Raw genomic sequence first — 22,625 nt, 5'->3', positions numbered from 1 at the left:
AGGAGAAGAACACCGCCCATTCAGAGTTGGCATAAACTCAAACCCAGCTGGTGAATGCATATAGCTCTAATTCCTCTTTGGCTGATAACCTTTCTACTGCTGAGGGTCAGGTGCAGACCCTGAAGAAGCTGCTTCTGGATGCCATGTTGTATGCTGCCTGGGAGTCAAAGATCAAGCGCATGCGGGAGTTCCAAGCTTGTATGCACACCACTTGGAATCTGGTAGAGGAGGAGAGGCAGTTTGCTGAGACCTTCCCCGTTCAGCCTGATTTTAGCATTATCGATGACCTGATGGCAGAGAAGGAAGCGGCTCTGGATAGGGGGCGGATGTTCCTGCTGAAGAGGTGGTGCAGGTGGAGGAAGACGTCCCTGAATCTGTTGTTGTTGTTCCTGATGAGGTGTCTGTTCTAGATCAGGCTGATTTGACAAGGGAATGCCCTCTAGTTAATTGTAATTTTTTGCTTTTTGGCCTCAGCCCTATGAGGCGTTTGGCTTTGTTTTTTCTTTGTTTTGAACAATCATTTGTTTTTTGCTTCTGCTCCCATCTGGGGGACAGTAATGTTTAAGTTTTCTCTTTGTTATGTACTTACTGTGCGTACTGCGGTTTGTTTGTCATGCATGCATTGTATGTTAGCCTGCTCACTGTTCTGTTGGGGTGACTTTGGTGGTCCTGGGGTTTTCTGTCCTTACGGGATGCTTAGGCCCCTATCCAACCACGCGCACCATGTACGTCCTGCAGGAGGAAGTTTTTGCTAGTCCTTTTTTTCTTTCAGACTGCCGGGGATTATTTTCCAACTTAAAGAGTTCTCAAAAACCCTAAAAAAGAAAGTGAATCGCAAATGGGAGTGGATTAAAAAAGAAATTGTTCCAGGAGTAAAAATTGTACTCCTTCAAATAGTACAACCAAAAATTTAAAAGAAAACAAAACTTAATCTGGGCCCTTTTTGCAAGAAGTCTTAAAGATGTGACTCCCATGTTTTATTCCCATAGCGCTATTTGTTGACAGATAACACTCGAGGGTGGAAAAAATAAGAATTTGAAATATTTGGGAAGAATTTGAGAGCGTGTTTTAAGTTGTTACCCCTTTAGCAGTATCTGACAGATCCAAGGTGGCTAACACGTACGTTTTGAAGGACATGCCTTGTCGGGCAGATAATGTTCCTTTTGTTGAGTTGCAAAAAGCAACAATGTAATACCTGGTTAGGCGAATAAATAAGAAGTTGGTGCCATAACTTAAAGTTCTGGGTTTCCTCTTCTCCTGTCATACCTACTAAGAAATTGGATTGGGATTCCAGCGGGTGAATTATGTGCGTTGTACCCCTTCAGATGAATACTGTTTCATTACAAGAGATTTAGTTCAGGCGCTAACGGTACGAGTTCAAAGTTTGTCATACGTATAGTTGTGTACCTTCTGAGGATAAGGCTTTTGTGGTTCAGCAGCTAGAACCTAAATGTAGTACCCCTTTAGCCGAGTAATGTTCCAAGGCTTATGTATGAGTTGCCCTTCCATAGTCATGAGTTTGTATGCTCAATTAACCACCACGCTTTCTACGTGGTACGGTCATTTCCAGTTGTAGGCAAATTTTCCTACTTGCTAGTTCTTGGTGTTCAGGAACACTTTTCTGAGCACCAGATTTCCCACTTGCAAAGTTCTGAATCTTTTGTTTTAGTTGTAGCTCCTGGCAGCCGTTTGTTTGTAGGCTGCCATTCTGATCTGAGCGCTGGTTCTTAGTTCGTCCAGAGTATCTAGGTTGCTGGCCATTTCCACCTGATTCCTATCTGTTGTTATGCAACCGTACCAATGTGTTGGTACTCGCACTTCAGAAGGGATCACAGCTTCAGCTCTGTACACTAGACTGAACGATGCTTGTCATGTGGCCACTTTGGGGGTGGTTCTGTCAGACCAGAGTACAGGGGAAGCTCATCTGCCCATTTACCCCCTATTTTCTCTAGTCTCTTTTTCAGGTTCTCCATGACAATTTTATTACTGGATTCCGCCTATCCGTTTGACTGAGGATTCCTGGGGGTAGGTTTGAATAGTGTGTTGTTCCACCTGGCACAAAAGGTTTCCGTTCTGTCAGACACAAACTGTGCGCCATTGTCACATATTATTTCTGAAGGAATGCCAAATCTACATATGATGTTCTTCTTGATGAAAGAGCTTACGTACTGGTCAAGGACCTGAGCAAACGCCTCCGCCTCTATCCACCTCGAAAAATAGTCTGTCATGGCGAGCATGTAGACCCTATTTCATGAGGCACGAGGTAGTGGTCCCACAATGTCCATTCCCCATTTAATGAAGGGCCATGGTGATATTATGGGGTACATGGGCTCAGCCGGCTGATGGCTAACTACTGCGTGTCTTTGGCATGCGTCGCATTTTTTTACGTACTCAATTGCATCTTTAGGCATGGTTGGACAAAAGTACCCTTGTCAAAGTGCTTTATTGGACAGGCTCCTACCCCCTGCATGATTTGCACATTCCCCACTGTGGATGTAATGCATAACAGCTTGTGCCTCCTGATTGCTCAGACAACGTAGGTAGGGTCCTGCTAGTGATTGTCTGAATAGTATGTTGTTAAGCAGCACAAACCTAGAGGCTTTCATTTTGAAACTCCTTATTTTGTTCTTATCAGCAGAGAGTACGTCGTTTTGTAACCAGTCGTGGTAAGGTTGCCGCTAATCTGGAGTTTCATCCTGGGCTGATGAGGTACACATTACCCCTGCTTCGTGTGTCCACTGGGAGTATGTAGGCTTGTCTGTTACATCATGTTCCTGCTGACAGACAGCTAGTTCTAACACATGTATAAAGGGGGCTGTATAGATTACCCCAGGCTTGAATGTTGCACCTAATGTTGCCAAGGCGTCTGCCTCAGCATTCCGATCTCTGTGGACGTGCTTGATGAAGAAGGTAGCGAAACGAAGTTTGAGGTGCTTCACCATTTTCATGTAGGCAATCATTTTGGAATCCATGGCAACATACAACTCATTCACATAGTTTACAATAAGGTGGGAATCGTTGTACACTTCTATGTGACTGACTCGTAGGTCCAAGGCTAGCTGTAGTCCCAAGATGAGGGCTTTGTATTCGGCTTCGTTATTGGTGGCCTTGAATTCACATCGTACCGCCTGAACAATTTGTTCCCCTTGAGGTGATCAGAGGACCAGGCCTACCCTCGTTCCCCTCATATTTGAGGTCCCCTCAACATACAGTACCCACCTTTGGTCACCTTTGTCCTCATTTAGGATTAACAGGTCTTTGTCAGTCTGAGGTTGGAGGGTTGGGCTAAAATCTGACACGAAGTCAGCTAGGGCCTGGGATTTGATAGCTGTTCAGGGTTCAAATTTCAAGTCGTATCCGCTCAGGTGGACAAACCACTAAGCCATTCTACCCGACAGTTCAGGTTTTCTCATTATAGCTTTCAGGGGGAGTTTGTGATTATGGAGATGGTGTGAGATTCAAAGTACGGACACAACTTATATGAAGCAATAACAAGCGCTAAGACGAGTTTTTCTAGTGAGGTGTACCTGGGCTCCGCAGGTAGCAGAGATTCACTAATGTAGTATACAGGTTTCTGTGCTCCCTCGTGCTCTCGTACCAGTACAGCGCCGACTACCACCTCCGTAACCGATAAGTACAGGTACAAGGGTTCTCCTGGTCCCGGTTTGGAGAGTAACGGAGGTGTAGTCAGGTAGCTTTTGAGTTCATGAAATGCCTTTTCATGATCCTTCGTCCATTCGAACCGCTTGCTCTTCCTGAGGATGTCATGGAACAGCCGACATCTGTCCGAGGACCTGGAAATGAACCAGTTCAGGGCCGCCACTCTTCCTGTGAGCCTTTGCACGTCTTTTGGTTTCTAGGGGATTCCAGCTGCAGTACTGCTGGTATCTGTTCTGTACTCGCCTCGATTCCCCTCTGGGTGACTAGATACCCTAAGAACTTTCCGGAGGACACCCCAAAGGTAAGCTTTAAGGGGTTCAGCTTCATGTGGTACTTTCTGTGTATCCCAAAGGTATTCTCCAAGTGGGCCATGTGTTGTTCTGCCTGCTTTGACTTAACCACCATATAGTCTATGTAAACCTCCATCATTCTCCCAATCTCATTTTCGAACATTTGATTTACTAGACGTTGATAGGTCGAACCGGCATTCTTGAGGTCGAACGACATTACGTTCTAGCAGTACATGCCCCTTTCAGATCTGAAGGTTGTTTTCTCCTGAACATTCGGGTGCATTTTGATCTGATTGTACCCACTCAATGCATCAAGGAAGGTGAGTATTTCGTGGCCTGTTGTTGCGTCCACCATTGCGTCTATGTGTGGCAAAGGGAATGGATCTTTTGGGCATGCTTTGTTCAAGTCCGTGAAGTCTACGCATACCCTCCACTTGTTGTTCTTCTTGGGTACTACCACAACGTTAGAAAGCCATTCTGGGTATTTGATCTCCCTGATCTTTTCTGCTGCCAGTAGATTGTCTACCTCCTCATTAATTACCTCATTTCTTTCTGGAGCAAATTTCCTCCTCTTCTGTTGTACTGGCTGATAGCTGGCGTCGACAATCAACCGGTGTGTTATAACACTTGGGTCAATACCTACCATATCATCGTGCGATCAGGAAAAACAATCCATGTTAGTATGCAAAAAATCGAGTAGCTGCTGACGGATACTACCTGTACAGTCTGCTCCAATCAACAAAGTTCGCTCAGGGTGCTGCGTGTCCAGATGTACTTCATCAAGTTCTGCATGTGGAGGCTCGATGTACTCCCTCTGGACGCACAGTCTCTGTAATTACTATGTTGGTGGGCTCGCTGTAGGTTTAAGGGCATCCTTGTAGAAGTCTTTAGGCTCTTCTTGGTCTCCACGTATTTCCTGTACTCCCCAAGGTGTTAGGAATTTCAAGCTCTGGTGGTACATAGATGGTACCGCTTTCATTTCATGAATCCATGGCCTGCCAAGGATAACATTGTAAGTGGACGGGCCGCCGATGACCATGTATCTCACCTGTTTGTTAATTACTCCGGTGAATGTAGGAGTTACAATCTCTCCCAGAGAGTGTTTTATATCTCCACTAAACCCAACCAGGGGCACCGCCTTCCTAAGCAGGTCTTTCTCGCTAAACCCCATGTTTTTTAGGGTTCCCAGCGTTATGAGGTTGACAGGGCTCTCGGTGCCGACTAGGATCTTCCTTACCAGACAATTTCCAATTGAGAGGGTGATAATCAATGCGTCGTGATGTTGTTCCCCCTCATCTTGGATGTCTGTTTCGTCGAATGTGACTGCTGACAAATCGTTCCTGCTGACGCGGCAAGAGGATTCTGGCTTGTGTCCCTTAGTCTTCGTTGCATGGCGCTTAGTTGCTGAATAAGTCAGCCCACATATCTCGGATCCACCTGTGATGACATTCACAACCTTGGAGTACAACGGAGGTGGTGATGGGAGTACCTGCTCTGCTGTGTTTACCTTTCCGGACTTGGCTCCATTTGGTAGTAAATGATCAAAGCACCTTGCTCTGTGAAGGTGCGTTATTTCCTTACGTAGGACTACGCAATCCTCTGTGTTGTGTGCGATGTCGTGGTGGTATTCACATTTCTTGCTTGCGTCTCTTCTGTCGCTCTCCCTGGGTATCGACTTCTTTGGCCACCTGACTCACTGTCCGAGCTCCTTCAATGCCTTTAATATTCCGGCGATTCTTGTGGTGAATACGTTCTCACTCAATTTTGGAGGCAAGCTAGCACTTTCCATCCAATCGGTGTCGCGTGAAACTTTGTTCACGGTGTTCTTGCTGTATGGTTTTGATCTTTCAGTTTTCTTTTCTGTGGTTATTTTCCTATTGGTACGTTCTGTGTCGTAGACATCCCTCATGGATTCGTCCTCCTCTAGGCGCATAACAGCCACTGCCTTCTGTTGTACCTCCTCGAAGGTGGTACATGGGTACTTGGTGAATTCCCTGTACAGATCTAAATCGTGGTGAAGTCCATGCCTAAATGCTTCAACCGCCGTGGGTACTTCGCATTTTGGGATGGAGACCTTTTCTATGTTGAACCTATTCAGGTACTCCCGAGTGGATTCCTCAAACCTCTGGACTACCTTGTATAGGTCACTTGTTTGTTTTTCTGGCTTGTGACTGCTGGCGAATTGTTGGTTAAAGGCATTAACCAGATCTGCGAAAGTGGATATAGACTTGTTGGGCAGGCTCACAAACCATTTTAGCACTGCCCCAGATAAGGTTGATCCGAAGCCCTTGCAGATGCATGCCTCCTTGAGGGAACCGGTTGCTGTTACAACCATCATTTTCTGCTTCAACTGGTTCACATGGTCTAGTGGATCAGCCGTCCCATCATATAGAGTCATAGTTGGCGGAGTGAATCCTTTTGGTATGCTGACGAGTGCTATGTTGTCCACAAAAGGTCAGTTGGCGTAGCTTTTTGGTGTTGCCATCTCCATGGGACGAGGCATTCCCGGTACTTTACCGATCATAGCCCTAAGCTCCTGCAGCTGCTGCTCTACCGAGGTACTTGTTCCCACAGGTATGTTGTGGATTGGCGAATATAAGCCAAAAGGATTGCCGGTTACTGACGTTCCTCATGTGGCGTACGGTGAAACTACGTAGCCGCTAGGCAGCGGTGTCGCATTCATAATTGGCCTGAACTATGCACCTAGAGCTTGCTGTGCGTACATACTTTTTCTTATGGAAGCACTGTTTCTAAATAGTTTGCCTTGGGTGTTCCCCAATACGGGCGGTGTACTGCTGAATGGTGAGGGAAACCTGGGTGTTAAGGCTCCCAATCCCACTGGGGTAATTGCCCCTACTACCATTCCTGTTGGTGACATCGTCCTTGGTGGTGGCGTTACCCCTGATGGTGATAGTACCCCCGGAGGAGGCATCATCATTGGCTATTACGGTACCCCCGGTGTTGATACCACTCCCAGATCAAGCCTGATTACCAAATCTTGTGGGAAGACTTTTCCCTGGTTCCCCTTGAGCGTTTCTCGATCCGGCGTATGCTCTGACGTCTGTGGGGGTACTCCTTTCTGGGATACTACATCCATCCTGTCTTTTAAGGCCCGGTTCTCCTTTTGCCGGATCTCGTTGTCCTTCTGTAAGCTCTCTACAGCATGGTGCAAAGTGTTAATGCCTTGGAGTAGCTGTTGCCACGCCTCCGGTGGTGCTGATCCAGCGTGATGAGAAGCCATCGGCGTTCCTGCTGATCTGACGAGGCTGCTTTCCTTGCTGGACTTCATTTGGGCAGGCACCCCTGACACCTTACTTGCGCGCTCTGCCCCCACATCCGTGGTTCTAGGTGAATGCGGGGGTTTGGCTGGTACTGGGGTCACCTTTATCGGCTGGCTGATGGTAACCGCCCTGTTGATGAGAGCCGCTGGCTCTACCCTTCCCGTTACGGCTGGAATGGTTCGGGCCATAGGCTGGGTGGTAGAACCTGAGACGCTGGAGGTGGAACTCGGAGCGCTGGAGGTACTCTAATAGGATCCTGATATGATTAACGTACTGCTGGGAAGGTTGACTTTATAATATGACCACTATGCCCCACGGTGTGCGCCAAACTGTTTTGGTAAAAAATTACCTAATAGTTACTTTGTCTTAGGTGGCTTAAAGCGGTCAATTGTTAGTCGATTTTTATGGTAGTGTGATTGTACCTGCAAACTGATGGAACGAATTAAAGAATGCAAAAAAGTAAACACTACTACAGATACAGGCTATAACAACGGTCAAAAACCGTTGTTATATAAAAAAGCGGACGTTGTTAAAGCGTCCGTTGTAGAAGGTTTTAACAACGGTTGGTTTACTTAACGAAACCGTTGTTAAAACTATTAACAACGGTTTTATGTATAAAAACCCGTTGTGGAAAGTGTGACTCAATTTTGGGGGGAAAGTTATAACAACGGGTTGTAATATACAAAACCGTTGTTATAACTAAAGACAACGGGTTGTTTCGCAATAACCGTTGTTGTTTGTTCTTAAAAAATAAAAAAAAAATTAAATTAAATATTACTAGATGCATGCATAATTACGGCCTGTTAGAATTCCGATGCATGCATTATTACTGACATCACTGTACATATGAACGGATAATATGGAATGAGAAGGGTTAGTAATAGGATTTGAAGCAGCATTATTGAGAGATATGATGATGATTATTATGGCACAACTTCCTAACATATATATTAATTAAAAAGCAATTAACTCAACCCACACATTGCTTAGTATAAATACATTGCATATCTCAACTAACATTTCCATTATCTCATATATTCATCTCCAAACTCTAATCATTAAAACAAACTCTACTTAATCTTTCAAATCAAACTCAAAAAACTCTAACAAAATGAATGATTTCATCCTAAAGACTCTTACCATGATCGAGAACAACAACAACTTCATCCGCCGGTTCCTCCATATTGAGGAAAGTTTCAGGAGCTACCTTGCGGAAGCTCGATCCGCACTGAAGCACGCCAAAGAAAATGGCTTGACGGAGCAAAGAGAGTTGCAGCTATATGACGATATAGCAACTGCTGAACGGAACCTCCAAATAGCCAAGGAGGAGAGGACGGATACGATAGAGCACAATAAGATCCTCCATGAAAATATAAGAATTGCATTTTTACATATGTAATTTTTTTTTTTTAATTTATGTATTTATAAATATATATATATATATATTAATTATGTTTATCTTACTTCTTCATCTTGCTTCTTCATTGTTTTAGTAACTAATTATGCGAACAATACTTAAACAAATAACATAATGGTCGATAAAAACACATACATGCAAAAGAAATAAATAGAAAAAGAAAATAATGACGATGAAACTAACGGTGATGGCGGAGATTTACCGATAAATACGAACGTAATAGACGATGAAATCACAGTGACGGCGAGAAGATAAAGCGACGATGAGAAAGAGAGAAATAGAGAAAGAGAGAAAGAGAGTGTGTATGTGTTTTGTGTTTGTATGTCTGCTGTGTTTGTGTTTGTGTTTGTGTATTAAGGGTTGTGTTTTGTGGCTGCAGAAGAAGACTTCGTTTGTGTGGTTTATAGTATGGAAGGTATTGACAACGGTTATTAAACAACAACCGTTGTGAAATATGTTTTAACAACGGTTGTAAAAAACACCCGTTGTTAAATAAGTTTTAACAACGGGTTTCAAAAATAACCGTTGTGATTACTTTTCACTAACTTTGCGCCAATTTTGCGCCAAATTATTAACAACGGTTGTGCATGTGTGACCCGTTGTTGAAACTAATAACAACGGTTTTTATAACCATACCCGTTGTAATTGATTTTAGTAAAATTCGCGCCATACATTCTACAACGTCTATTGTGATTTTCGTGAATATTCGTTGTTAAAGGGGCGTTGTAGTTGCCTGGATTTGTAGTAGTGAAAGGACATAAGAAATTGGTGACGCGGAAAACTCAGAAGTGGGAAAAACCGCGGGGGGGGGGGGGGGGGGGGGGGGGAGGGGGACTTGGTATCCCGCCAAATGTATGCACTATGACTTTCTGGGGTACTTAGGAGGAACAGTGTAATGTTACAATTATGAAGGAAATAACGACTAATGCTTCGTATAATAATGATGATGATTTTCTGGAGTAGAGATTTTATGAGTGAGTGAGTGGATGAATGAATGATCCATGCTGCTTTGTCTTTGCTTTGTATTTATAGTCGTTCCCTTATTTTCGTGGGATCTATTCTTGGATCGAGTTTCACGGGCTTTGTTTAACTTGTATTTGACTGCCGCTTTGTGTGAGGTTTGATTAAGCTATTTCTTTGCCACGTCGTTAATCCGTTGCTTCTATTTTGATCCAATTTATAGCTGCCACGTCATCAAGCGGGTTTTTGTTTAAAAATAACCCAAACAAAAATTACGATCCACAACAACAATTACACCAAAACCCCCTAAAATACCCAAATTAGGGTTTAGACAAATCTACTATATTGACATAAAAATTACACAAGTGATTTACCCAAACGATGACGATCACAAGGGTATAATGATCTCATAAATCCGACAACCCTAGCATTGATTTGATAGCAAAAGAGGAGAGAACTGAACGTCGTAGAGTTTTCTTGTGAAAAGTTTAAAAAATAAAGGTAAATGTGACAAAGACTGTCGATATAAAATTTAAATACCTCTCCACGTTCACTATCAAACCCGGCCGAAAAATTCGTAAAATCAAAGTTACTCGATCGAGTAACTAACATACTCGATCGAGTACATTCAAAGCAGAATGTACTCCAGAATCCGTAAATGACTTATTCGACAGAGTAAGTCCTACTCGATAGGGTACCGAATAGCTCAAATATCTGAGGTATTATAGCCTCCCCTCCTTAAAACTGGACTTCGTCCCCGAAGTTCAAACCCAAACTGAAAACAAAACTCACTATACTCAACTATAATGCAACGACACAACTACAAGTCAAGGCAAAACATAAAACACAACTTAACAACCCAAAAAATACACTAAACTACCCAAAACATACACTAAGCTTGACCAAAAATCGCGCCAAAAGCTTATGCGATCATCTCCTACCCCCCTTAAAGAAACATGGTTACGTCCCCATAACCACACATACCTGATAAAAAAGAAACGGATGGTGCTCCTTCATAGCTTCTTCCGCCTCCCAAGTTGCTTCCACGACATTGTGATTGGACCAAAACACCTTTAGCAACGCAGTCTCCCCATTCCTAGTCTTGCGAACCTTGCGATCTAAAATCTCCTTTGGCACTTCAAGATAAGACAAGGATTCATCCAACTCAATGTCCTCAATCTCTAGCACGTAAGGAGGGTCACTCATGTACCATGCGGAGTTGATATACATGAAACACATTGTGTACTCAATCCAAAGCTGGTGGAAAGGCTAATCGATAAGCCTCCGTGCTATCATCCCAACAAATCGGACTCCTACATATCCTCCAATACAACGCCTCAAAAGGAGCCATCCTAATACTCGTATGGTAGCTGTTATTATAATAAAACCCAATCAGATCCAATATATCTTCCCAACTACCACCAAATTCCATCACACAATCCCTTAACATGTCCTCCAAAGTCTTAATTATTCTCTCCGTCTGCCATCTGTCGCACGATGAAATGCGGTACTCATCTTTAATGTAGTCCCCATCAATTCCCACAACTCTTGCCAACGCCGAGAAATGAATCTCGTATCTCGATCTGACACAATGTCCTTCGGCACCCCATGTAATCTCATCACATTCTTCTTGTATTCATTCGCCAATTGAACCTTACTCCACGTATCTTTCATGGGAAAAAAATGAGCTGACTTGGTCAAGCGATCAACGATCACCCAAATCATATTATTACCTTGTTGAGTTCTCGATAGTCCCACATAGAAATCCATAGAGATAGATTCCCACTTCCACTCAGGTACCTCAAGAGACTGAATCTTACCCTGCGGTCTTCGCTGCTCCCCTTTGACTCTCTGGCAAGTCAAACATCGAGCAACAAATTCAGATGTCTCCCTCTTCATCTCAGGCCACCAAAACGTCTGCTTAAGATCCTTATAAAGCTTGTCACCACCTGGATGCACTGAATACGGAGTGCAATGAGACTCCGCCATGATTATCTTCTTCATCTCCTCATCCTTAGGTACGCACCATCTCCCATTATACCGAACACTCCCATCAAAATGAATAGAGAACCGAGACACTGTCCCTTTCTCTACTCCACCCCTTCACTCCTGAATCTTAGGATCAAGAACCTGTTTCCTCCGAATATCATCATAATGCTCTGGTTCAACTGTGAAATCTCCCTAGCATCCCCTTTCTGGATCACATGTATCTCCATATTGGTCACTGCATCTTTTAACCGTATTAGTGACATAGCTCTGCATAGGGAATGCACACTATTCCTACTCAACACATCTGCCACAATATTCGCCTTCCCTTCAAGGTAGATAATATCCATGTAATAAATCACCAATGAGCTCCATCCACCTCCTCTGTCGCATATTCAACTCCTTCTGAGTATAGATGTACTTCAAATTCTTGTGATCAGAAAACACCTTAAAGGTCTCCCCATATAGATAGTGTCTCCAAATCATTAGATTAAATACAACTGCACCCAACTCTAGATCATGCGTCAGATAGTTCTCCTCATAAGACTTTAGTTGCCTAAAAGTATAGGCAATGACTTTACCGTTCTGCATCAACACACAACCCAACCCATTCTTCAAAGCATCCGTATACACCTCAAAATTCTCACTCCCCTCAGGTAAAGCCAAGCCTGGAGCTGTAGTCAAACACTTCTTTAATGTTTGGAATGCCGTATCACAATTTTAATCCCAGGGAAACCTGTTATTTTTCCTCATCAAAGCTGTCATAGGTCTGGCAATCTTTGAAAAGTCTTTTACGAACCTTCGATAGTATCCAGCCAAACCCAATAAACTTCTGATCTCGGCCACTTTCTTCGACGCCTCCTAATTAGACACCGCCTCAATCTTGTAAGGATCAACAACTACACCCTCTTTAGAAATGACATGACCCAGAAAAGCCACTTTCTCCAACCAGAATTCGCATTTAGACAACTTGTCATACAACTGGTTGCCGCGTAGAGTTTGGAACACCAATCGTAAGTGCTTCTCGTACTCCTCCTTAGTCTTGGAATAGACTAAGATGTTGTCTATAAACACCACCACAAACGGATGCAAGTACTGGCTGAAAACACGTATCATCAGATCCATAAACACCGCTGGCGCATTAGTCAACCCAAACGGCATCACAACATATTCATAACAACTATACCGCGATCGAAAACCTGTCTTTGGTATGTCTTCATCCCGAATCCTCAACTGATGGTACCCCAACCTTAGATCAATCTTCGAAAAGACACCAGCTCCACCCAACTAGTTAAAAACATCATCTAACCTCGGTAAAGGATACTTATTATTCACTGTAACATGGATCAACTCCATGTAGTCGATACACAGCCTTAAAATTCCATCCTTCTTCTTCACAAATAGGACTGGCGCACCGCAAGACGATACACTAGGTCTAATGTACCCCTTATCCATTAATTTATTCAACTATTTTTTCAACTCCTCCAACTCCTTGGGATCCATACGGTACGGGACCTTAGAGATCGGTCCCGTCCCTGTCTTCAACTGCACACTGAAATCGATATCCCTATGCGGCGGTAATCCCGGTATCTCATCCGGGAAAACATATTGAAATTCTCCCACCACTGGTATCTTAGCTGTTGTCAGCTCTACCATCACTATGCCAAATCTGGCAATCAATAAGGAGCATATCAGGACGGTTTAATGCATTTAATAATGACACTTAGATTACTGTTTTCCAAATATTGGCGAAAACCTAGACCGCGCTAATAGGAATAACGGTTTCCCTCGAAAACCGTTGTTATTATAATTTGACAACGGCTGCTTAACAAACCGTTGTAAAAAACTTTTAACGGTTTCCAAAAACTCGTTATAGAATCACTTTTATCAACGGTTGTTAGACAATCGTTACCAGTTTAAGAAAACGGCATTTCGAAAACCGTTACTAAATTAGGACCAGCAACGGTTTGTGGTACCCGTTGTTATGTTATAGATAAGGGTTTCTTGTAACCGTTATAATTTTTAATTATGAAAGAACGGTTTTTCAATTCAAGCGTTGTCACTATTTGATTAGATTTCTCTATTTGACCACTGCATGCAAAACTTTATCAGAACTTTAATAAATATTCAATTTGACCAATAATATTCAATTTGACCAAAATAATTCTATAAATATGTCTTCATAATGTTTTAGGTCAAAATATAAATTATCAAACATTTACTCTTTAATTTCTCTCTAAATTTCTTTGTAAAAAAAATATGGTTGGTGTATCAGAGCTACAATCACGTAATCGTTAGGCAAAGCCTTTTACTTGCATTCTCCATAATCTCCCGGTTCGTTATGATGGGAATGGAAAGGGTTTAAATCCTAATTTTGGGTGGTTGACGCAAATGCTTCATGACTCCGGTTTCACTGCGGTTAAAAAAGTGTACCCTGTGTCTACAAACAAGCAAGGTTTTATAGGCTTCGCTTTTATCGAATTTGACGAAGCCAACTGCCATGATAGTTTTCGTCATGCAAGAACATTAGAGGCTAGATTTGCGGGGAAAGAGGACTTCTATTGGGATGCTAAACAAAAGGTCCCTTATCTATGGGTTGCGACCCATGTTGATCATCGTCTGCTGACACATTACAGGAGGCATCACATTTCTGCCACCGTGCCTATGTCATGGGAGAAAGAGGACATTCCACCCGCGCTGCCCGCTGATGATGAAGAGTCGATCTACGACTTGATCTATGCCGAAATTAGGCATGAAGACTATCCTAATTCTTCATCAGATTCTAATTAAGTCTTTAATTATTATCTGACATTATGAGTTGTATTTTGATTATGGTGGTTATTGGAATTAAAGTTTAATTATTTATGTTTTTTGTTATTACGTTTTAATTAAGTCCTTACACTCAAATGCAATCCACCAAATAAAATATTGTAATGACTAACTTTCTACTTATAATAATAAAAAAAGAATGGAAACGGCATAATAAGATAATAAGAATTGGAACCGTTATAATAATAATAATAATAATAAGACAAAATGATAACGGTTCTTTGTTAAGCCGTTATCATATTACATATATCCACTGTGAAAACTGAAACGTTTTTTATTTCAGTTTACCAATGCATGCCCTATTTTTTGGTTGTTTGACCATTATTCACCTCATGCATCGGCACAATTACAACGGTACTTATAAGAACCGCCTTAGATTTTACAACTCTAAAAATAAATGAAATTTCAAAAGTATTAATAATAGAATGACTGATGGTGAACAAGTCATCTTTGCCGTCGTCGCCGTCATTAATCTTTATAGTTTAAAAAAGGTAATCTCATTTTTATAGCTACTGGCTTATATATGGGTCGTACTTGGATGATTGATGGTGAAATTGGTGATCCCATTTATAATGATGGAATTGCTGAATTTTACAATTTCGTTAGTGAAAATTTTCATCTCCACTCATCAATCCCCTGCCCTTGTAACAGACGTGGGAATATTAGGGTTTTGCCTATTCCAAATATCAAAATACACTTAGAAAAGAATAGTTTCAGTAGTTATAGGCGTTGGATTTTTCATGGAGAATTAGAGGATGAGGATGGGGAATCTGATGTAGAGGTAAATAATCATACACCTGAAGCTGCTGGTTTAGATATAGGGGATGAGGCATATGATGTGTCTGTAAACAGTCGTTCACCTACACCTGAAGTTGTTTTATATGAGAAGTTTGCTGAAGATGATAGATTCGATGATTTTGAAGCTACCGGTGATAGGGAAATAAATGCTGATGATTTAATTGAGAAGTTGAGTCAATCTGAAATGCCTTTATTTACTGATTGTAAGAAGTATACCAAATTGTCCGCGGTGGTAAGGTTATATAACTTGAAGGGGGCAAATGGGTGGAGTGATAAGAGTTTTACGGATCATCTAGCATTGCTATTTGACATGCTTCCTGACGGTAATGTTCTTCCGAGTCGGACATATGAGGCTAAAAAAATGATTAGAGAATTGGGCATGGAATATGAGAAAATACATGCTTCTCCCAATGACTGCATATTGTACCGTAAAGATTATGAGAAATTATCATATTGTCCGCGCTGCTCTGTATGGCGTTATAAGACTAAGGAAGGGATCCCAGCTAAGGTGTTGTGGTATTTTCCAATAATACCAAGATTCATAAGGATTTATTTGAATGAAGAAGATGCAAGAATGTTGAATTGGCATAATACTGGATGGATTGAAGGTGGAAAGTTAAGACACCCAGCGGATGGTCAACAGTGGAAAGAGTTTGACGCTAAATATCCTGACTTTGCCAAAAAGCAAGGAACTTGCGTCTACCGCTCTCCACAGATGGAATGAACCCTCATGGAAACATGAGTACCCAACACAGTACTTGGCCAATTGTGTTGGCCATCTATAATTTGCCCCCATGGGTTTGCATAAAACGGAAATATCTGATGTTGGCTTTGTTGATATCTGGCACTCGACAACCTGGAAATAACATAGATGTGTATTTGGAACCACTTCTAGATGATCTGAAGATTCTGTGGGAAAGAGGGATACCAGGGTTTGATGGTTATAAGAAGGAAAGTTTCAATCTGAGAGCTATGTTATTGTGTACAATAACTAACTTTCCGGCGTACGACGATCTTTCCTAACATACTGTACAAGGGAAAGAGGCTTACCCATTGTGTGGGGGGATGTTGAATCACAATATTTGAAGCAGTCTCGCAAGCATGTGTATAAGGGAAATCGTCGATGGTTATGCCCTGATCATCATTATCGTAAGCTTCACAGGGCGTTTAATGGGTGTCCTGAGCAACGTGGGAGTCCTCAGATTTTGAATGGTTTTGAAGTGTATGAGAAAGTGAAAGATATTGAGATAACGTATGGGAAGAAGGGACCTATGTTGTCTACTCGTGGTTATAAAAAAAACCATATTTTTTACCAAACTTTCGTACTGGCGTGACCTCCCGTTTAGACATTGCCTAGATTTTAAGCACATTGAAAAGAACGTTTGTGATAATATAATCAATACTCTACTGAATGTTCCGGGTAGGACAAACGAAAACAAAGCAGCTAGGGAGGATATGGTTGAGATGGGTATTAGGCCTGAGCTGGCAGCTAAAACAAAAGGAAATCGGACTTTTTTGCCGTCTACAGCTCATACTCTTTCAAAAAAGGAGAAAAAAGAGTTTTGCGAATGCTTGCATGGTATTAAAGTGCCAGAGGGCTATTCATCTAATATTTGAAGCCTTGTTTCATTGTAGGACCTAAAACTTACTGGTTTAAAGTCACATGACTGTCATACATTGATGCAACAACTACTAGCTGTAGTCGTTCGTTCCATTCTACCTCCAAAGGTTCGACATGCTGTAAATAGATTTTGCTATTTCTTCAAATCAATCAATAGTAAAGTCATTGATCGCGATGAAGCGGAAACTTTGCAGGAGATCCTCGTCACCAGTCTTTGTCAGTTTGAAATGTATTTTCCTCCCACATTTTTCACTATCATGGTTCATTTGACTATCCACCTAGTCCGGGACATTTTGTATTTCGGGCCAGTGTATTTGAGATATCAGTACCCATTCGGATGATTGATGAAAGTTTACAAGGATTACACATGTAATAGGTATCGTCCAGAGGGGTTTATTGCCGAGCAAGCAATTATCGATGAAGCTCTTTCGTATTGTTACGCGTACCTCTCCTTGGATGAGTTAATTGGGGCTCCTACGAATCATCATAGTGACTGGATGAATGCAAAAGGTGTAAGGGCTCGTGTTTCCAAGGATATGTCATCTGACATGCGACATAGAGCTCATACTTACGTTCTATTTAACGATGATCATGTCCAGCCTTACAGTATGGAACACCAGAGTTACCTTAAGGGAAAACACCTTCACAAGAACGAAAGGTGGTATGTAAATAAGCATTAAAAGAAATTAAGTGACTGGTTTAAGGATACTATTTACGATGATGACAACCCAATTGATGATTGCTCAACCAGCCTACGACATCTCTCTTTGGGTCTTAATGCTCGTGCAACTTTTTATAGCAGGTATGCAATCAATGAGTACACTTTCTACACCCGCATTTAAGATGAGGCGAGTACAATGCAAAACAGTGGAGTTTGCATAGATTCTGAGGCAATATACTTTGCTAGTTCAAAGGATAAAAATCCTATTTTGGGTACAATGCAATATTATGGAGTTATTCAAGAGATATTGGTTTTAGACTACATAGATTTTGAGATACCTCTATTTCGGTGCACTGGGTGCAGTTTAATGTCCAAGGGTTTAGACAATTACAGCAAACAACTCAACAAACCAAAGACAGTTTCTCATGAATGCAATAAACTTGTGCTATTTATTAAAAATATCAAATGACCTCCTAAAATCATGAAATTTGGCAGTAATTAACTTTAAAATAAGATCTAACTCTGAGCAAAATTCCAGTATTTTTGAGGAAATCTATGTATTTTTAAGACTCAACAGAAACTGACTGACAAACACAACAAGTTGTAAATGGAACAGTTTTAAGATGGTGACTGAAAGTAAGGACCTTTGGATATAATTATCAACTAATAACCCACAGATTACTCATAGGGAGATAAGTTAATAATTTGAGGGGACTTAAGCTGAGAAATTCCACAGATTTACATAGGAAAATCTCAACTGAAGCAACAGAAAAGCTAAACAAACCACAGACTCAACACAGGAATGTTTAAACTCTACTAACAGGTACTTAATCAACAACCACAATCTAAGCACAGGTTGTTTTCAAGCCTGACTCTAATCTACAGACTAAGCACAAGATTAAGAGGTTTAGTTTTGGGAGAATTCTCAGGTTTCATTCATAAATCAGCTGTGTTACAACAGTCTGAGTCAAGGTCCTTATATAGGCCTTTTTTAGGTTACAAACTTGAAAGGAAACTACATCCAACGGTCAGGATCCTTCCTCACATGCTGAAAAGAGTCCAAATACAATATTACAACAGTTTAAAAGCTCTTTATTGTAAACTGGAATGAAAACAAAAGAGAAATGCAGATGACAGTGACATGTTGTAGTCCTTTACTGTATTGCTGGCTTTTCTATTGTGTGTAGGCACTTGAGGACGAAATGATTAGGTCCTTGGCATTAAAATTGGTTCTAGGTTGCATCTAGTAAATGGTGAGACAAGCCAAAAGTCCTTTAGTTGCCTTTTCCTCATGGTTTAGCCAGAAATGGAAAGATTGCTTTTGCTCTTTTTGTCATTTGCTGCAGTTCTGTCCAGCTCGAATTTCTGGGAATTGCATTGTGATTTACCCTTGAACCTTTAGGAATTTTGAGCCTAAGTTAGTGGCCAACCAGCTGGCCATGGTGGCAACTGGTGATTGGGCATGTACACATACTTATTGGCCACTAAACTTAGCTCTGCTAGACTGGTTCCTGAGTCTGGTGTGAGGTTGCCTTGGCTTGCTTGTTGATGTGAGGTGACTTGGTCAGTGGCTCCTCCTGCAACCTCCACTGGTTGAACAGGGCTTGTCCTCAAGCCTGGTGGCTTCTCCGCTTCAGCATCCTTATAATATAGACTTAAGTGACCCACATTGAAAGTACCATGCACCTCATACTCTCCTGGTAGATCCACCTTATAGGCATTTGGACCAACTTTCTCAACAATTTCAAAGGGGCCATCAGCTCTTGGCATTAATTTGTTCTTCCTCTTTGCTGGAAACCTCTCTTTCTTAAGTGAACCCAGACCAAATCCCCTGGAACAAATTCTTTCTTCTTATGATGTACCTTGGACTGTTTCATGTATTTCTCATTGGCCTTCTCAATTTCCCTTTTCACAGTCTCATGGAGTTTCAGTAGTTGTTCTGCCCTGACCTTAGCATCAAAATTTATCTCATTCCTTGGCACAGAGGACAAGTCTATAGGCATTAGAGGATTAATCCCATAGATAACCTCAAAAGGACTGTGACCAGTAGCAGTTGATGTGTGCTCTATTAAAGGCAAATTCTACTGCTGCTAGCTTGAGGTCCCAATCTTTTAGACTCTTGTTGACAAGACATCTCAGAATCCTACTCAATGTTGTGTTAGTGACCTCAGTTTGGCCATCTGTTTGAGGGTGGTGAGATGTACTGAACAACAGTTTAGTTTTGAGTAGCTTCCATAGAGTTTTCCAAAAATAGCTCATGAACTTTGTATCTCTATCTGAAACAATTGTTTTTGGAACTCCATGAAGCCTTACAATCTCCTTCAAATACAGTTCAGCAACACTTGCAGCATCTTCTGTTTTCTTGCAAGCTATAAAATGGACCATTTTACTGAACCTGTCAACAACAACTGTTTTAGCAGGATTTTCCCTGAAAGGATCCGGCTTGATTATTGAGTAATTAGGGTATCTAGTTCAATAAGTTTAGAATGATATAAGTGAATAATAAGAAAGAATTATGTATAAGAATATTGCTCGTATTACTTTAGAAAGCTAAGTACAAGTTCGTGTATATGACTGAATATTCAGGAAAAGATAAGAGATAAAAATGTGAATAACTACTGAATAATGAATCCTTTTACAAATGCCAGATTATGCTATTTATAGCTCTACAAATATTAACGTTGTATTGATTTCAACGTTCCCCTCAATTGTCGGAGTTGTTACCTGATTAATAGCGCACACTCCTTATTAATCTGGTTGACTCTATCTACTCTAACCAATCTTTAGCTTTTCTCCTTAATCACGTCTTGATTCATGGGAGTGATATAGTCTTGTAGTTAGACTTGGTCTTCCTTGAGAATAGGATGTGATCATCTAGTTTATATAACTGCATTTCTTGTTTATCTTCTTAATCCAGCCTGTTTGAGTGTCCTGCCAGGCTACTCTCTACTTCCCATCAGGCTTTTCTTCTAGGACTTAGTAGCTTGCTTATCTTGTGGTATTCTTCATCTGCCAAATAATAGTTAGATTTGTCCGGTCTCTAGTTGCCTCAATCAGCCTAGTAAGGTCAGGCTAAGATAGATTCAGACCAGGCTAAATTGGGCCTAACAATTGCCCCTTGACATTTTACCCGTGCTGGATCAGGCTAGGGGTGAGATGTCAATTTTACCGGGTTAAACAATAAAAAGAATTATATTTGCTCAGTGACTCTTAGACTCCTAGTTACCGTTAAACACTGCAACGGCTAACTGTATGATGTCATGCTGACAGTTTTGCGTTTTCTAGGGTTTTTGCACCGTTACTTCTCCTCTATAAATACGGTATTTGTGATAAGTTTGCTTTTCATCAAATTACTTTCACTTTCCTTGCTAAACTTCTTCTAAAATTCTCCCCTATTTCCCAGGAACCCTAGTTTGCTGATTTATAATTTCTCATTAAGTAAAATTCATCACGATAAACAAAACAATAAAGGATATGGGGGCCAAAACGCGTCCTGCTTCCCAGAAAGCTGCTGCTGAGCCTGAACCCAAAGACGTCCATGAGGGGGAGGTAGTTGAAATTGATCCTCCTGCTCGTGCTATAGCTTTTAAATATCAAGATTCCATTTTTTCTGCTCTTCAATCTCTGGATGCTTATTTCCTTGAAGAAAACTTATTGAAAACGAACTATGATAGGGTTTTAAGGGAGAAAAAATTAATTCCTGATTCGACTGAGGTTTGGATTCCTGAGTCTTGTCCAGTCAGAGCTAATGGGTGTCACCTGGTTGGTTCTGTATTTATGAATGGGCGTTTAAGGCAGGTTGTAAGTTACCTTTTACTCCTTTAATGATTGATACTATTCGTACAATGGAAGTATCACCTTTCCAAATCATGCCAATGGTTTGGAAACTTATCCACTCTATTGAAAATTTATGTGCCAAGTATAAACTTGTAATTACTATTAATGATATAAAGGCAGTATATCATATGAAAAATCCTTCTACTGGTCGTTTTAATTTGAGAATTAAGTAAAAAATGTCTCCATTAATGATATAAAGACTTTCCTGTTTATCCGGACTGAGAGTCTGGGGTCAGGCTTTGATTACTTGAGATATCCTCCTTTGGAGAGTGGTAGGTTTCCTGTACTTTTAATTTGCAATTTATATTAAACGAAATTAGGGTATTTAAGTTTTACCTGTGCATTTTTTTTTGGTAATATTTGTAGCTCCTGATTGGAACTTCGACCCTCTTGATGAGGAGGCTGTTTCCAGGATAGAGGCTTTTCTTTCTATTCCTGAGGAAGAGAGGGCTTGGCCTGCTAGTCTGTGTAGGGATTTATTGCCCCGGTATATTAAGACCAAGCTGAGTGTGGTCAAAGTACCCAAAGGCAAGCGTAGCTCCACTGCTCTTTCCTGTATGTCTTCTATATGTCTTTATGTCAATTGTTGTCTTCTTATCGCTTCTCTTCTGAATTAATGTATATTCTTTATATATTCAGTATTCAGGTCTTCTGCTAGATTGGCCAGCTTTACTACAAAAGATTTAAAGGCTGGGGTGGCTAGAATTGCTGAACAGTCTAAGAGCCAGGAGGCTAGTGGGAGTGACAAAACACTTGACATTTTGGTTTCTGATATCCAGCCTCTCACAGATCCACCCAGGCTAGTATCACCGAAGGTTGTTCAGGCTTCCAAAAGGAGGAGGGAAGATGTTATTCCTGAAGAGAAAGGGAGAGAGAAAGAGCCTATTCAAGTTCAACCAATCAGGAGTGTCAGGCAAGTGTCTACTAGGATGGATGATATGGATGCTGCCCGGGCACAGATAAATGAATTTTCTGCTAGTATGAGCGGCCAGCTTTTATCTGCTAATACCCTTGAGTCTTCTACTAAGGTGGTTTCTATCTTGTCTTCTCTTGTGACAAAGGCTGCTGAACTTGCTTCTCAGGCTAAGGAGGTTAGTTGTAAAGAGGTATTTTGATTGTTATGTGTTCTTTGTATTGCTTTATTTTTGGATGATTGACTTTCTTTTGTTTCTTGTAGGGATTGGATGCCTGGTTGGCCACTGCTTGTCAACTCAGGGATGCCCAGGCTAGGGTTTCTAGCTTGGAAGAGAAGTTGGATAAAGTTAACCGTGAGCTGCACACATCC

The 22,625-nt window shown here is 41.4% G+C and overlaps 2 protein-coding genes across 2 annotated transcripts; both read right to left on the bottom strand.

Annotated features, from left to right (window-relative positions):
• Window positions 1–4,788: 4,788 nt before the first annotated feature.
• On the bottom strand, window positions 4,789–6,348 carry LOC141649429 (uncharacterized). The gene is made up of 2 exons (XM_074458120.1): window positions 5,648–6,348; window positions 4,789–5,506 (listed from the first exon to the last, which is right to left on the bottom strand). Exons 1-2 carry the CDS (start codon window positions 6,346–6,348, stop codon window positions 4,789–4,791), a joined length of 1,419 nt encoding a protein of 472 aa, XP_074314221.1.
• A 4,529-nt stretch (window positions 6,349–10,877) lies between these two features.
• Window positions 10,878–13,049, bottom strand: LOC141649428 (uncharacterized). Its single transcript, XM_074458119.1, has 4 exons — window positions 12,904–13,049; window positions 11,739–11,978; window positions 11,474–11,637; window positions 10,878–10,978 (listed from the first exon to the last, which is right to left on the bottom strand). The coding sequence occupies exons 1-4, from the start codon at window positions 13,047–13,049 to the stop codon at window positions 10,878–10,880; spliced, it is 651 nt and encodes a 216-aa protein (XP_074314220.1).
• Window positions 13,050–22,625: the final 9,576 nt, after the last annotated feature.

Source organism: Silene latifolia, chromosome 3 (genome assembly GCF_048544455.1).
Source record: "Silene latifolia isolate original U9 population chromosome 3, ASM4854445v1, whole genome shotgun sequence".
NCBI lineage: Eukaryota > Viridiplantae > Streptophyta > Magnoliopsida > Caryophyllales > Caryophyllaceae > Silene > Silene latifolia.
The sequence above is the reverse complement of the archived record's forward strand: the minus strand, read 5'-3'. Positions and strand labels throughout refer to the sequence as shown.